The sequence below is a fragment of the Echeneis naucrates genome, chromosome 22 (assembly GCF_900963305.1).
Source record: "Echeneis naucrates chromosome 22, fEcheNa1.1, whole genome shotgun sequence".
Classification (NCBI taxonomy): Eukaryota; Metazoa; Chordata; class Actinopteri; order Carangiformes; family Echeneidae; genus Echeneis; species Echeneis naucrates.
In genome coordinates, this window is record NC_042532.1 from 13,704,145 (window position 1) to 13,718,905 (window position 14,761).

The 14,761-nt window shown below is 43.4% G+C and overlaps 1 protein-coding gene across 1 annotated transcript in view; it reads left to right on the forward strand.

Annotated features, from left to right (window-relative positions):
• The window catches only part of luzp1 (leucine zipper protein 1), a 40,600-nt gene extending 26,754 nt beyond the window's left edge, over positions 1-13,846 (forward strand). Inside the window, exons 3-8 of the mRNA XM_029493541.1 lie at positions 927-1,276; positions 1,394-3,656; positions 3,858-4,438; positions 4,543-4,722; positions 11,068-11,346; positions 12,013-13,846. Coding sequence (XP_029349401.1) covers positions 1,145-1,276; positions 1,394-3,656; positions 3,858-4,438; positions 4,543-4,722; positions 11,068-11,313 — 3,402 coding nt within the window. The 5' untranslated portion in view covers positions 927-1,144 and the 3' untranslated portion in view covers positions 11,314-11,346; positions 12,013-13,846. The remainder of the gene's footprint in view (positions 1-926; positions 1,277-1,393; positions 3,657-3,857; positions 4,439-4,542; positions 4,723-11,067; positions 11,347-12,012) is intronic.
• The last annotated feature ends 915 nt before the right edge of the window (positions 13,847-14,761 follow it).

Consider the following 14,761-nt stretch of genomic DNA (forward strand, 5'->3'; position numbering starts at 1 on the left):
TACCTGAATACCAAGTAATGGACAAAACAGCATCAGTGCTTAGGACAGAAATGATTTTATTTAATGGTTGATGTTATGTTGATGTCAGAGCTAGTTTATCCATGTCTTAAACTCTGGTGTCATGTAGATTGGCTACCTGTCATCATCAGCCAATATTCAGACATTTTGATCAGTCCAGTTATTTTTATTTGGTTCGGCACAATGCTAGATGGTATATACAGCAGATTAAATAGAGGCTTCCCATCCTTTGATTGGCGACCGGCAATCCGTAACAGCATATACTGATTCCAGGCCCCAAAAAAAGATGACCGGAGCATCACTGGTGTCATGGCCTACAATGTGGTTACCATGGTTACATGGCTGCTTATGCGTGTAGATAGGGTATTGAAGGAGGCTGGTGTTATTGAGATATGATGCTGTCAGCAGAAACAGGCAGGCAAGCAGAAATCGATGTTCGATATAACTGTGTGTGTGTGTGCGTGCGTGCGTGCGTGCGTGCGTGGCTATGCTTGTGCAGGCATGCTGAAACCCCCATACTCCACGGATTTGTCCTTCATAGGACAGAGAAGGTGAAATACATGACGGTTCAAAGGTACAATGGTGGAGCTGCAGTAATTAAGAAACCAGTTTATGGTTATACCTGAAATTGCTGTGCAATGTCACCAGAGCAAGTTTAGTCAGTTTGTGTGTCAAACGGTGTGCGCTTTTACAGTCCATACATTGGTTTTTGGCCTCATTTAGTCACATCCTAAGGAACACGTTAATCATACTATGTAGTTTCTGTGCTTGTCTGCTTCGGTGTCTTTCAGCTAATGTCTCTCTTCTCTCACTCCTTTTCATCACTCAGAGAGTTTTTGAGAAATGCAAATGACTATCATTGACAAATTAGGGATGACTAGTGTGACATTTCCTGTTTCCTCCTACAGATGACAGATTCGCCTGTTAAACACTGCCCCAGAGGGATCTTCAAAGATTTAAAGTGACAGTCACGAAAAGAAGACAAGACAGGCCACCAGGGGTATTGGAAGAGGACTTCCCAGAGAGCGTAAAGGACTACCATACAAATGTTGACCTCCCAAAACGCTGTCATCAAATAATCTGAACAACAAATTAATCTGAACTGATAAAGCAATAGTTTGTAGCCATGTCTGATCACAAGGACATGACACATCGCCACTTGAGGCACAAGCTGCAGAGTCTTGGCCGAAGACTGGATGAACTTGAAGAAGCCACCAACAAGCTGCAGAAGTCTGAGGACGAACTGCTGGACTTGCAGGTCAGTACGAGTTAAGTTGTGATGCTGTGATGCAGAAGAACTGAGTGGAAGTGAGGGAGAAAGGTAACGTACAGCACAATTGGTTTAATGAATGATCAACCTCTTTTTCTTCTACAGGACAAGATCATCCAGGCAGAGGGCAGCAACTCCTCCTTGCTTGGTGACGTGGAGGCCCTGAGGAAACGCCTCCTCAAGATCCAGGGAAAAGATGAGGAGGTACGCAAAGCTGAGGACCTCTGCCGCACTGTCAGAGAGAAACTGGAAGAGGAGGAAAACCTTACAAAGGAGCTAAAGGCAGAGATTGAACGTCTGCAACGAAGAATGGCTGAACTTGAGAAACTGGAAGAAGCTTTTGGGAAAAGCAAGTCTGACTGCAGCCAGCTCTGCCTCAGCCTCAACGAGGAGAAAAACTTGACCAAGAAACTTTCAACTGAGTTGGAGAGTCTTAAAGCCCGTTTGAAGGAGGTGGAGGGATCTGAGACGAAGTTGGACCGAGCAGAGCAGGCTTTGGCTGTGGAGATTGAGACACTCAAGGGACTTACCCAAAATTTTGTGAGTGAGCGAAAGAGGTTGCAAGAGAAACAGAGGGAGGATGAAAAGATCATTCTAAAGCTTAGAGAAAAATTAGAGCACCAGAAGAATCGCCTCGGCATTTCAGCGGACCCCACTAGGGCAGATCTGATGAGGTCACGAATCGAAGATGAGCTGTCATCCACAGGGATCCTTTCCAGTAAACTGGCCAGTCACAAGAACCTTGACTACTTCAAGTTGCCAGATGATAAAATCAGCCTTGTGAACAAATCTGAAAATGAAAAGAACATCAGTCTTGAAGGCTCACAGGAGGAAGACAACAAAGTCAAGGAGCTGACGCAAGAAGTAGAGAAGCTCAAGAATCGTCTGAAACAGCTTGAAATCGTGGAGGGGGATTTGAAGAACTCAGAGTCCAAAAATTGTGAACTTCTTGAGAAGTTTCATATGGAACGAAACCGGACTCACCAGCTGAGTGAACAGGTGGAACAGCTCAGGATGCAGCTCTGCAGAAAAGGTGGGATTGGAGGAAATGGAACCAGTAACGTGGATAAACATGGCAGTAAGATTTGCACCAACAGCCCTGCTAATGTCCTGGAGAACGGTAAAGCTGAGAACGAAGAGATTACTGTGAAGGGCAGTTTCAGACAAGAGAAGCCTAAATATAGGAGTGCTGCAACTGTCTCAGAGCCGAGCTCCCCCAAACACAGGAACAGGGATCTTTCTCCTCAGCATAAGAGGGAGACTAAGCTGAGGAGAGATTTGAGCCACTCAGAGGAGAGCTCTCCGAAGTCTGTGAGAAGAGCTCTCAGTCCCGCTCACAGGAGCAGGAGGACACCCAAAACCCCGACTACTGCAATGTCATCTGGTAATGGAATAAGAGACACCGGAAGAGGAGCTGAGGAAAAGACCAGAGGGGCCACATACAGCTCTCTAAATGCATCTTCTAGTGATACTAAAAAGGTGTCTGTTTTGAGTCGCTACCCTCCAGCTGCTAATGACCAGAAACCACTGAGGACAACTCACAAACAAGGTGATGGCGAGACAAAAAAGAGCAGAGCAGAAAAGATTTCAAAACTATATCAAGGTAGTGACAGCGAATCCAACAACTCTGACGTGATGCCGGCCAGCTCCAACATCAACAGCAACTCTGGACTAGAGAAGGAGACAGCATCTGCCTCAGATCAAGAATCCGTAGACCAGCTTCAGGAATCTGCCTCTGTCGCCTCGACCCTGTCCAAAGCTAATGGATCGTACACAGCATACAGATCACATGTCACTCCTCTGCAGCCCAATGACCAGGGCTCAGAGGGTCATTCCTCTGCCTCAGAAACAGAATCTACTGGGTCTAGACCCTCTGAGCCAGACCCTGGGACTGAGAAGACCACTACAACTGTCAGTAGGACATCGACTTCTAGGTATGCACGACACTCCCATGTCCATGATTCATATTCAGAGGGCTCTTCCTCCAGGAGCTCTTTTGATGAGGAGCTGCACAGCAGAACGCAGATCATGGAGGGAGGCCACCAGGGGCTGGGGCTTTCCTCCCAAGGGATTGAGATCCAGCGAATGTGCAGCCCACGAGAGGCGTTGAGGTCAAAGGCTATCATCAAGCCTGCTATTGTTGAGATCGACAGGAAGGAAATGATGATTTCGGAACCTTTGCCAACCAACGGCAAACCCAAAATCTCCACCAAACCAGTTGTGACCACCACCAGTAAAATGACCAGTAGTATAACCATCTACCCCAACGACCCAAGCTCTTCCAGAACCAGCAGCCGTAGCAGCAGTGTGTGCAGTGAACCCATGCCTGTCAAAGAACGCCACACGTCTACCAGTAACATCCTCATAGGTAAGTGTAAACATCCCGCAGACCAGAATTTTAACATTTAACTGTAACTTGGTTTTTTGGTCATAAACAGTACTACACCAAGACTGAGATTTCTACCCACATAGCCTCGTACCCACCATGGCTAAACGTTGATAATACGAAGGATATTTCGTTACGTATTTTACGTCATTTACGTCATTACGTCATTTTACATATTTCCAGGTCCCAGCAATGAGCACCGTGGCAGTATTTCCGTCCCGTATGAAATCTCCATCCCCAAGAGTGAGATCACCTTGCGATCATGCCAGGACCAGGACTGTGATGAACATAGTGAATCCTTGTCAAGGTCCAAGCTTCACAACACCACCGCTAGCCACCAGTCCTGCCAACGCAGCAGCTTCAGTCTCCAGTCCCCAGACGCCACAACAGCAGACTTCAACGATGCAGAGCTGGGCTTGGAGAGCAGCAGCAGCAGCAGCAGTACGACCACGGTGGGAAGCTGGAAAAGCCAAAGACAAAGCCAGCACTCACAAGAAGACAGTTCACCAGACGTAAAGAATGCGACTGTGAGAAGCACCTGGAGGAACAAAGGCACTACGTCACTGGATGAGATGACCCGTGGAAGAGGAGCCACTAAGATTATGACTGATGGGGGGTCAGAAGATGAAGCAGAAGCTGCAACCACATGGCGGGCTTACCGGGCAACCACTTTTGACATGGAGGAAACGATAAATAGCGGCACAGGAACAGGAGCTGGTGGTAATGCTGCAACACAGAAGGGACCCAAGCCGTCCCCCGCAGAGGTGAGATAAAAGGCCACAGCACAAAAGTAAAAAATTTGTATTTTAGGACAGGAGTTTATGACTAAAGGCTATTTGTTTCTTTTTAACGTTGCTCACCCTCCCAGGTATACATGCGTAGGATTAACAGTACGGTTACCAACACCAGAGAAGCGGAGGAACCAGTGCTGCGCAGAGGCAAGCGCTCTCAGTCTCCCACTGTGGAAGCAGGAGGCCTGGGAAGGACCATACCCCACGCACCTGTAACCTCTCAGTCCTGGGGCCGCTCATACACACTACAAGCACCGGTAGGACAACCAACTTTGGTTTTACACATTACTGCTCACTACTACTTATTACTACTCTGAGAAGAAAGGATGGTTAGTATTATCTCGATCTAAATACACCTAACTTGACAAGGAGAAGTTATAAGTTTAAAAATAGTGACTTGGTTTTTTTTCCTGTCTGATTTACAAATGTAGAGCACAAAGCACAAAAAAAATTTTTGTAGAGCATACTTTGTTTAGGTTTGACTGAAATGTGTTTCTTTTTTATACACACACACACACACACACATAAATTCACTGACACCTTCACCCTGTCCCTCACATTCATTGTACATTTTTGGCAGAAAACAAACATCCTCCCAGGCTGCTCCAGCATGTGGCTTCAAAAACGACTCAGTCAGATAAAAATTTCTGTTGCCCTCTGCAAATAGTTTTGTCTTGAAGATAAAAGTCCAGAAAGTACAGCCGCAGGGCTTAGCTCCTGGTGTGTCCACTTTGCATGAGAGCTCAGCTTGTATTTTTCCCTGACGCCAGGCCCTGGGACTTCAAGCTTAGCACAGCACTTCTGTAGGCCCCACTCCTGCTGCCCCAGTAAGGACAAAGAAAAAAGGGTGGGACACGCACAAAAAAAAAAAAAAAAAAGCAGGAGGACAGAAATTAAAAAAAAAAAAAAAAACCTCAACAGGAGGAAAAGAAGGTGTGGCAAATCTCAAGTAGAAGAAAATGGATTTCTTCTGTTTGAATGCACGGCCACATTTCAGTCTGCCCCTGCCAGGAAGAGTTTTTATGAGTTAAAACTCATGAGTTAAAATCAAATACTTACCTTCACATAGTTTATGGAAAGGTGTGTGTCCACACACTAGTGTCTCTTTTGCACATGCTGCTGTTTACATCTGTCACTGCTCGAGAACATATTTCTGGCCTTAATTTGAAGTTTTAATCTGCTTGTCGGCTGTGTCACTAACATCCTTCTTCCTATATAGTCTACTATATGAGGAGTTTGCTGTTTTGTAGTGCTCGCAAACCACGCAATATATCCCATCATGCATTGCGCTTGCAATGAGAATGACCCAAGTGGAATTCAGAAGTGATTTTCAGTCTTACTTATGATCTCATCATGTAGTTCTCCTTAGAGACGTCCGGGGATAGTGAGAGGGGAGTGAATCAGACAACCCCAACTTCTCCAACACTTCCGACTGATTGTGGAGCTGCATTATAATCAATTCAGTGCAAGAGCCCAGCGATGACATGTACATTCGTTTAATTAATGGGGTGTGAAAGTTTAAACAAGTCATTGCAGAGATGAGGTGATAACTACTAATGGGCTGCACAATTTTAGTTTCCTCATCTATTTGTATATATTATGTTGTTAAATGACTGTAACTCTGCTTACAGTGCATGCTCCATGGCTACAATAACATGTCTGTCACTTTGACAAAGTAGACTGGACTAAAGGCTTTTGGATTAGATGCCTGTGTTTTCACCATAAATAAACTGGCATATCTAAGGAACAGAGACAACTAAGTGGAAAGTGTCTCGTGCTATCTCATCCAGCATCTTTTCTCATTTGTCATCTAGGGCAATAAAGATATCTGCAGTTGTATTGTGTTTTTCTAGTATTTACACAGTGAACAGAGTTTCCCTCCAGAGGATAGTGTGCTATACCCGAGGAGATCCTGTGGTGTACCAAAATGTTGTTGCCATGGTTCTGTCCCTCTCCAAGGCCATGAAATGCTGCTCAAAGCTCTTTGTTGTGGTCGTCTCTTTAATAGGTTCTTTTGATCTGACTACTTTAAGTTGGCTCAATGCTGACTGTAGAGCCTTTTTTGACCAAATAAAATGTATCAAAATTTGACTTCAAATTCTTAGTTAAGTGCACTTAACATGTTTTACAGGAAAACATCTTTAAGATCTTGGTATGGTTACCAAAACCTAGGTATTCATTACAGCACTGTTTATTTTAGCCATTAACCAGCACTACTTTTTCTTCTGTAGCAACCTGCATCAGCCCAAAACAGCAGCTGCTCTGTAAACTGTTGTGGTGTTTTATGTTTAGCCAACCGACCTGTTGTATGAAATCATCACAGCTAACATGGCCTTCGAGCTACAGGGTCCATCCCTCCCATTAGCATCAGTGAAATCTGTCTGACAGCACCTCCTCTTCAGACGAGTAGAAAGGGCATCAGTTTACAGCCACCTTTGTTTTGGCACTGACTCCTCCCCTCCTTCCCTCCTTTCCATCCTCCCCGAGCTCCTATTTAATTTGTCAGTCAAGTCCTGACATGGACAAAGTGACCTCAAATAATGCATTTAAGGAGCTCTGTCAGGGTGAGTGCCCACAGCTTTTCCAATGCATAGCCTTGACCCCAGCTCTGCTTTTCATGGCAGTGACCGCTTATTCTCTCCTCACATCAGTTCATACGTCTCTTACTGTCCTCTGTCTGACCTTGTCCCACATCACTCGCCCTTCTACCCTTAAAGAACCTATGAACTGGCACCCTGCCCTGTCACTGATGTGGTGACATGAGCAGCGCCTAGATGAAATACTTTGTTGATGCTTTGTTGTCACCAGTTCAGCTTTTTGCGTGTTGTGAACTTTTATTATGGGAATTTCCTAAACCCACTTGGTTGGCACTGTGGTACAGTAAAATCTTGTTCATGCTAATGCTTGGCTTGATGCATGAACTGGCCACTTCATTTGGAAAGTAATTATGAGCGAAAATTGCTACAGGGAAAAAAAAACATCCTTCGAATCACAATCGGGCTTTGAAGCAATGTCTTGGAGCACTGCCGATCATCTTTGGTTTGGATTTTCAGAACATTTCAGTGGTCTGAAAACCGGCCATTCCCAAGAGGTTTGGATAAATACAGCTGTAGTTAGGACAGCGGGAGGTTGGGATTAGTTTGTGATTGCGGTGTCAAAGGTTGATAGAAGAGGGTTTTATTATTACAAGCTTGCAGATGGAGACATGCAGTTTGATGGGGCAGGAATGTAGGAATCATTAACATCCCATTGATCGTTTTCCACTGGTCTTCCATACATCCAGATCTTTCACATGAGAGGTGGCCCAGTGTTGAGGGGATGAACACTGAGATCGGCTCTCTGTTGATGAGAAAGACACTATTGATCATTCGTTATTTAAGAGGAGACAACACTCCCAATTCTTTAAAGTACCCTGAAGCAGCCTGGGCAAATAGGCTATTGATTTTCCCTTTCATTTTAACCTCGTGTATAAATTATTGGTTACATTTATTGGACTGAATATGGGATCTATTGAAAGGTCGTGGTCAGATCATCCTGGCCTGAATCTGAATCTGCTGCTGTTTAACAGTGACTTTTTCTTCTAATGTGTCCAAAGCAGTGTTATCAATGTACATTTTTTATCTGCTTTAGCTAAGAGTCTTTCTCAAACAAAACTGACTGATTGGTTTAAAAATTGATGTTCTGCAGAGGATGAAACCTAATGACTTCAGATGAACTCCTGACCTTTTAGCTTTCCCTGAAATGTTTCGAACAGTATCGAGTATCGAACAGACTTTGCTGTGGATATTTGTTGTGACAAGACAATGAATCCTTATGACTTTATTGACCCTTTGGCTTTTCTTTCAGCACATATAGCAGACCACAGCTTACTTATCCAGCAGAACACCTCCGTGTGTCAACAGAGGTTGAGGGTTTCCAGAAGATAAATCCTCACGATAATTTTAATTTACCCAAGATTTTACCTGCAATACTCCCATTAGGGACCTTTCCAGGGACATTTTTAGCTGTCTGTGCCTGGTGTTTAATGCAAAAACCAACACTGTGGGCTTGATTAACATGAGCTGCTTAGTGTTTGTCACTGTGTCCATAAAACCGCAGCTTTCTGTTACATTTCTAACATTGATGTCAAAAAGTAAGCACAGCCACGTAGCTCCAGACTCCTCTTGTTATGGCCCCGATAACGCACATGGTGAGCAGAATTCGTAGGAATGAATGCTACTTGAGACGCACTGGAAGCCTAATAGCTCAGAGTTAAAACAGGGAAGTGCTTGCTTTCTGCAGCGGTCACTCCACACCTCTGAGAAAAGAACAGAACAGCATTGTAGTGCTTCCTCCGTGCTGTAGCTGCAGGAAAGCTCAGCCTGTACATGAATGAGCCGTGAACTTATGCTTGGCCGAGGACACCGGGCTGATATGGCTTATGAGCAACATACCAAAACTACCTTTGTTGAATCAGAGACCAGTGGCAACAAGGTAAGGTGCGGGATCAGAGCTGCTCTGCTATTCACCATTGGCCTGATGTGACCTGCATATAAAAACCCCTCTGGAATAACAGTCTGCACAGCAGCTGAAGCCGGACCGCCTGGGGTTTTCAGTAGTAGGTTATAAAACCTGACAATAGACACTACAAATGACCCATGAAAAGCAATAAACGAACAGCGTTTATACATCATAACCAAAAAGCAGATCATCGTTTGAGGGGGGGCGGGGGAACCAACTCAAAATTTAAAAATCTTTCACCTGGAGTGTCAAGAGTGGTTTCCTATCTGGAGAGCAGATTTAAGAGTTGGGTTTGGCAGAACAATACTCTTCCCAAAGATTGGGCATGAGACCAAGGGCAGACAGATTTAAAGCAGGGATATAATCTGTTCTGCAGAAACTCTGCCACACTATGTATGTTCAATTGGCTGGCCTTGATTTTGTGTTAGTTTCTGGTATGATTTTCAAAGTGAACTTGGATAGAGTGCCTCTTTGTCTTAAAATTTGCATGAATGCATGAGCTGAATGAAATATTTGTAGAGATTAAGCTGTTACACATGAAAAGTTTTGACGGTTTGGAAAACAGGCTGCAGGGTTCCACACCACCCAGATGTGTGCAGGATTCAGTGCAGCCAGTTAGCTCAGGCCATGAAAAAGGTCCGCTCATATTAATTGAGAAGATTTAGATTTTGGGAGATTTTTCTTCTGACAAATTAAGAGAGCTAGCTGTTTTATATTCAGTGCGTGAGTGTTTTCAACCTTCCCATCTAATTTAAACAGTTTAATTCCAAAGTTTTATTTATTGGGGTTCATTATAGTTGTTGACTTCCTGCGTTGAGGTTATGCACCCAACAGTTCAACTTTTATGGGTGTCATATTTCCATTTCTAACTGTGTCACATCATAATGCTGTGCTGATGTAGCGCTGCCGATGGTGACAGCCTGTTCGTTGCTGGTTTTTCCAAGCTGAAGGCATTGACATGTGGGTCGGAACGGGTCTATGGTGACGACAGCACTCGCTGTTCCCAGGAGACTTCCTCTGCTGTAAGAGCGTGGATACAGGCTTGACCAAATGTATTTTTAAATTAACACTGGGAAAAAGCTTTCTGTGGTGGATAGCAATTTATTGCTAATGAGGCAAGAAAAAGCTGTCAAGTTATATAATGCATGCCACTGCTTTTCCTTTTAAATCGCTGCTATCACATACCAAATCTTTTTCTCGTATGTGATGATTTTTGTTATTTTAAGTCTTTTAAGTGTTGAACAATGAACAAGCCTCCCGAGGAACACTGGAAGTATTTTACATGGCAACCCTCTGAGAGCCCATGCTGCTGCAGCAACAGCTTACCATAGAAGGACAATATGCCACTTTGCCGTTTCCTCCCCCTGCGACTGCAGCAGGAAGTGACCACACTAAGCACGCCCACTTGGCACGGTTCACTGGTGACTGATTTCCTGTCTGTTACCCCGGGAGACTGAGAAAGGCAGTCCAGCAGGGCTCCATTAAAGCCAATTAGTGAGAATCCATTCTAAAACGGCATCAGAAGCCAACTCCAACCCACCAAATGTCACTAATTATGGTGCTTTTTTTAAAGCTGAAATTACAGGAGCGGGGTGCCGTTTCTGTGTGTTTTAGGAACTGCATCGTCATCTAACTCTCACTTTTTTAGAGCAGGGTTACTGAGGTTGTAAGAGGGGACGTGCCGTTGTAGCCACCACAGACTAGTAACTTGGGGTTTGTTTTCTAGTCAAGCCACCAAATTATAAATCTCTCAGTTTGGGGTTTGTTTGGGGTTTTTGGTTGGGGATTTTTCTCCTGGCAAAAGTCCACATGGCAGACTTTCCTTGTCACACACTAGTTAACATAAACAGCATGTATTTAATGCCCACACAATACAAAAAAAGTCTAAACAAGGCCCATCCCAAAATCATCCAAACAAAATGCCTGGAGTTTATAAGAATAAATCCAGATTATAGGATTGAATTAACTCACCTCTGTTTCCTTTTTTCTGACCAAACCAATAACAACCCACTTATGAGCAGGGATTTCCTGTAACTGACAATGAAGCTTTAGACAAAAATGCTAAGATTTTTTTTCTTTATCCAATATCCTTCCACCTCCAGGCTGCCGATGCAGTAGATCCTGTTCCTAACCCGAGCCACAGCCCAGCCTCCTGGAGACGACAGCTACCCAGCAGCGACCCACACCCCCTGGGGAGCTCATATGACCGGCCAACTAAGACAGCAGGGGCCTCCTCCAGAGGAGGGGAGCTGTGGTCCAGTCGGGCTCAAGGATCAGGGGCCAGAGCAGAGGGCAGAAGTGGAGCTGGCAGTCGACCGTGGAGCCATCGTCAGACTGATCATCATTAGACTGCTGCTGTCTGTACAGAACTAAGAGAACAGGTAAACTGCTTTTCTTTTCTTTTCTCTTCTGATACCTTCCTCTTGCTGATTAAAGGAAGATAATGTTAATTACCCTTGTTGTAATAATGCCATGTCTCTTGGGGCATTTGCATCAAATTTCCAAAGAAGAGTCACCCCCCCATCCCCAGCACCGCCGTGGGAAGTCACAGGTTCTCTGCATGTTGCAGTCTTGCTGAGGTGTCCTTTAAAGCTTTACAAATCTGAAGCTAAACGATGAAGAAAAATCTTGGCTTTATTTTAAGATTAAATATTTTTCAGATAAGGGAATCAGTGAGTACAAATTAAGCAGAACTGGAAGTTCTCAATTTCAGTCCATTTAAATATTTGTTAATTATTCTTATATAATTGGAGATTTTGTTTCACTTTCATGGTAACAAATGTTTCATTTTTACATTTTCAGATGATCTGCTTGCTAAAAGACTCTCCATGAGTCTCTGGAAATGAACTGTAATAATTTTGTTTGGAAGAGTACCAATTGAACACAGTTTCTGTTTTCCCTATAATTTATGCCAAATTACCTTGTTCTTTCTGGCAAACCCTCTACGCAACTTTGGACCAATCAAGATTCTAAAGATGAATAATTGTGATAAACTATTAAAATATGAAAGATTAAGTAAGATCTTTTTCTTCATCTTCCCTTAACAGCACTCCATTAAGCTCTCAACAGCAAAAGCAGAGCCAAACATCAGTCTCCCATCAAGTAATGGCTGCACCTATTACCACCATCTCCAACATCTGCCGCTTTTACAGCAAAGAAAAGAAAAATAACAAATGCAGCCATATAGAACAACAAACCACACATCTAACCCTGACTGTACACGGAGATGTGAACGGCTCCTCCTATCTGGGACTTTCTCTGTCCGTAAAGAGGTGTAAGTGGAAAGATAGTGCCTGTACAGCGTTGCGGACGTCGCCTCACCAGCCCACCTATCCTCTTCTGCTTCTTGCATTGGATGTATTATAGTGTAATCCTGACATTTGACAAGGGAGAGGCTGGCAAGCTGCGGACATCTAGACATTTTCCTGCCTGCCAGAGAGGGTTTAAAGAGAGCTAAAGGATGAAGGACTGAAACATTGGGAATGCCTTTCACAGAGGACCATTAAAGCTGGATATGTCGCTTTTCAATCACAAATCAACTTTTGTTGACTGCTGAAAAACAACCCAAACTGCAGTTAACAACAGTACGATGTTTTCTCTCACGGGGCTGGATCTTCATGCAGAGTACTTCAGAAACTAAAGGATCTTTACCTTAAATGTGACCAAAAACAGGAAGCGAATTATCCTCTTTGCATACCCATATCATAATACTCACTTTTTCTTTATGAGCTACTTTTTGCTCTGATTATTTGGTCAGACGCCTTGTTGTTCTTTCAGATACGTGTACACACGCACGCACGCACGCACACACACACACACACACATCAACGTATATATTTATCAAATTGCATAAACAGCAGGCAAAGAAACTTAAGATCGATATTCTAACCGGTATCGCCACCTTTTGGGTTTCGGTGATCTCAAACTAGATTAAATTTGGGGTCTGTGACGCTGCGTGAACATTTGCATGTTTCAGGATAGTATTAAATGAAGAGCGCTTCAAAGCTTGTGACTCAGCATGTACTCTGCTTCAAGGATTGCTGTTGGCCGTGCTTTTGAGTTCACCGACACACACACAGACACAAACACACCAGGAACCAGGACTTAATTGTTCTTATATTAATTGTTTTTTGTAACTATTAATTTTACTGTAATTCGCTTCCTGTTCTGCGACATCCTTTCCCTTTCTGATCAACCATATCAAGACAAAAAGATCATTGTTTGCACGTAATGAAATGCAATGTACATGTAGAAAACAAATGATTGGGGCGTGGGGGGGTGTCATTGTTTAGAACCTCAAACCATGCTACAATTTCCATGGTGCTTTGTCTAACAGATGTTGCAGTCATGTCTTTTGAGAGAGCCATAGCAAAGTGAAGTTTCTGTTCAAACCGAAAGTTGGACTTCGGACTACCAGCATGCCCGGCCCGGCCTGGCGGACATATTTTTTTCAGTGCTGCTGTAAATACTGTGTACACCCCTGCCAGACAAAGGAAAGACACAAGACTCTTAACGAAGAACTGACAGTCCAGCTCGTATGCGACTGGGTTCGCCGTGCGAATCGTCCCAGCTTTCTTTTCTTTTTTCGATAGAGGTGTATTATTTTGTTACATTATAAAATATCAACGTGCGGTTGGTACGTTGGAGCTATCACTCGTCGGTTGGGGCCATAGCAGGAGCGGGGGGTGCCATAAAAACTGATTTAGTTGTGGCCAGTAATGTAATAAGTTGTTTTCATTGAGGTGAATGGTGCATTTGAGTCTCTCAACAGGATCCTGATGGTTTTTAGGTTTCTCACTCGAAATTAAACGCAATATGACAGACGATGTAAACTTTCATCCCAAAACTAAATGTATGAACAAAAAAAAAAAAAAAAAAAAACCGCAGCTGAATGACCAATTGCTTAACGGCTTGATGCACCAATCCCAACAACACAGCAAACAAAGTGAAATAACATAACTGTGACACCATGAACACGTGGGATCTGCTGAATATTAAAGCCTGCTCTCTGTTTGGTTACTCTGCTGTTGTGTAATTGAAGTGCTGTTGAGTCAGTCCCTGCTGGGGATGAACTGGTTCAGTCTTCGTCAGTTCCTCTGTATTCAACCAGCCACCATCTCGCTGTACTATTTATTAGCCTCTGTAAACAGTATGTACAGGTTCTTATATTGTGAAGAGGTCTGCCTGTTGGCAGGAGCCACGTCTGTTGCCGCTTTGTCACTTTATTGTCATGTAAGCAGGAGATCATATGCAATCTAACTGTCCCCCCCAATGCAACGTAGCTGCCACGTTGGTCATACAGATCATAGGTGAGTTTAAAGGAAACCGTTTTTTTTTTAATTTACCTTCAGAGTGCACATTTTCACTAATGCTACTTTTCATAACTTTTTTTTTAGCTTTTGCTAGAAATATCAATGTTCATCTGTGCCTTGATATACATGAAGAAAGGTAAATTGTCCCAACAAGTTGAGACTTGTAATGTATTCTTCCATTAGCTGAACAGATAAATGACATCTAGTACTGATTGTAAGCTTTTTTTTTTTTGTTTTTTGTTTTTTTTTTTTTACTTCATACATATTTTTTTACATTTGGAGTGATTGTATGGACATTGTAAAAGTATTTTGGTTTTCAAGTGGAAATAGACCTCATTCTTCGTGGGAACGTTGAAAGTTAATTCCCTGAGAAAAAGCATTTTTTTTTTTTTTTTTCCTAACCCGGCTTAAAATACCCTTTTAAAGTATAAACTGCACCGCCCAAAGAGCTACATCGTCTACATTTGGCTGTCACAGTCAGAGG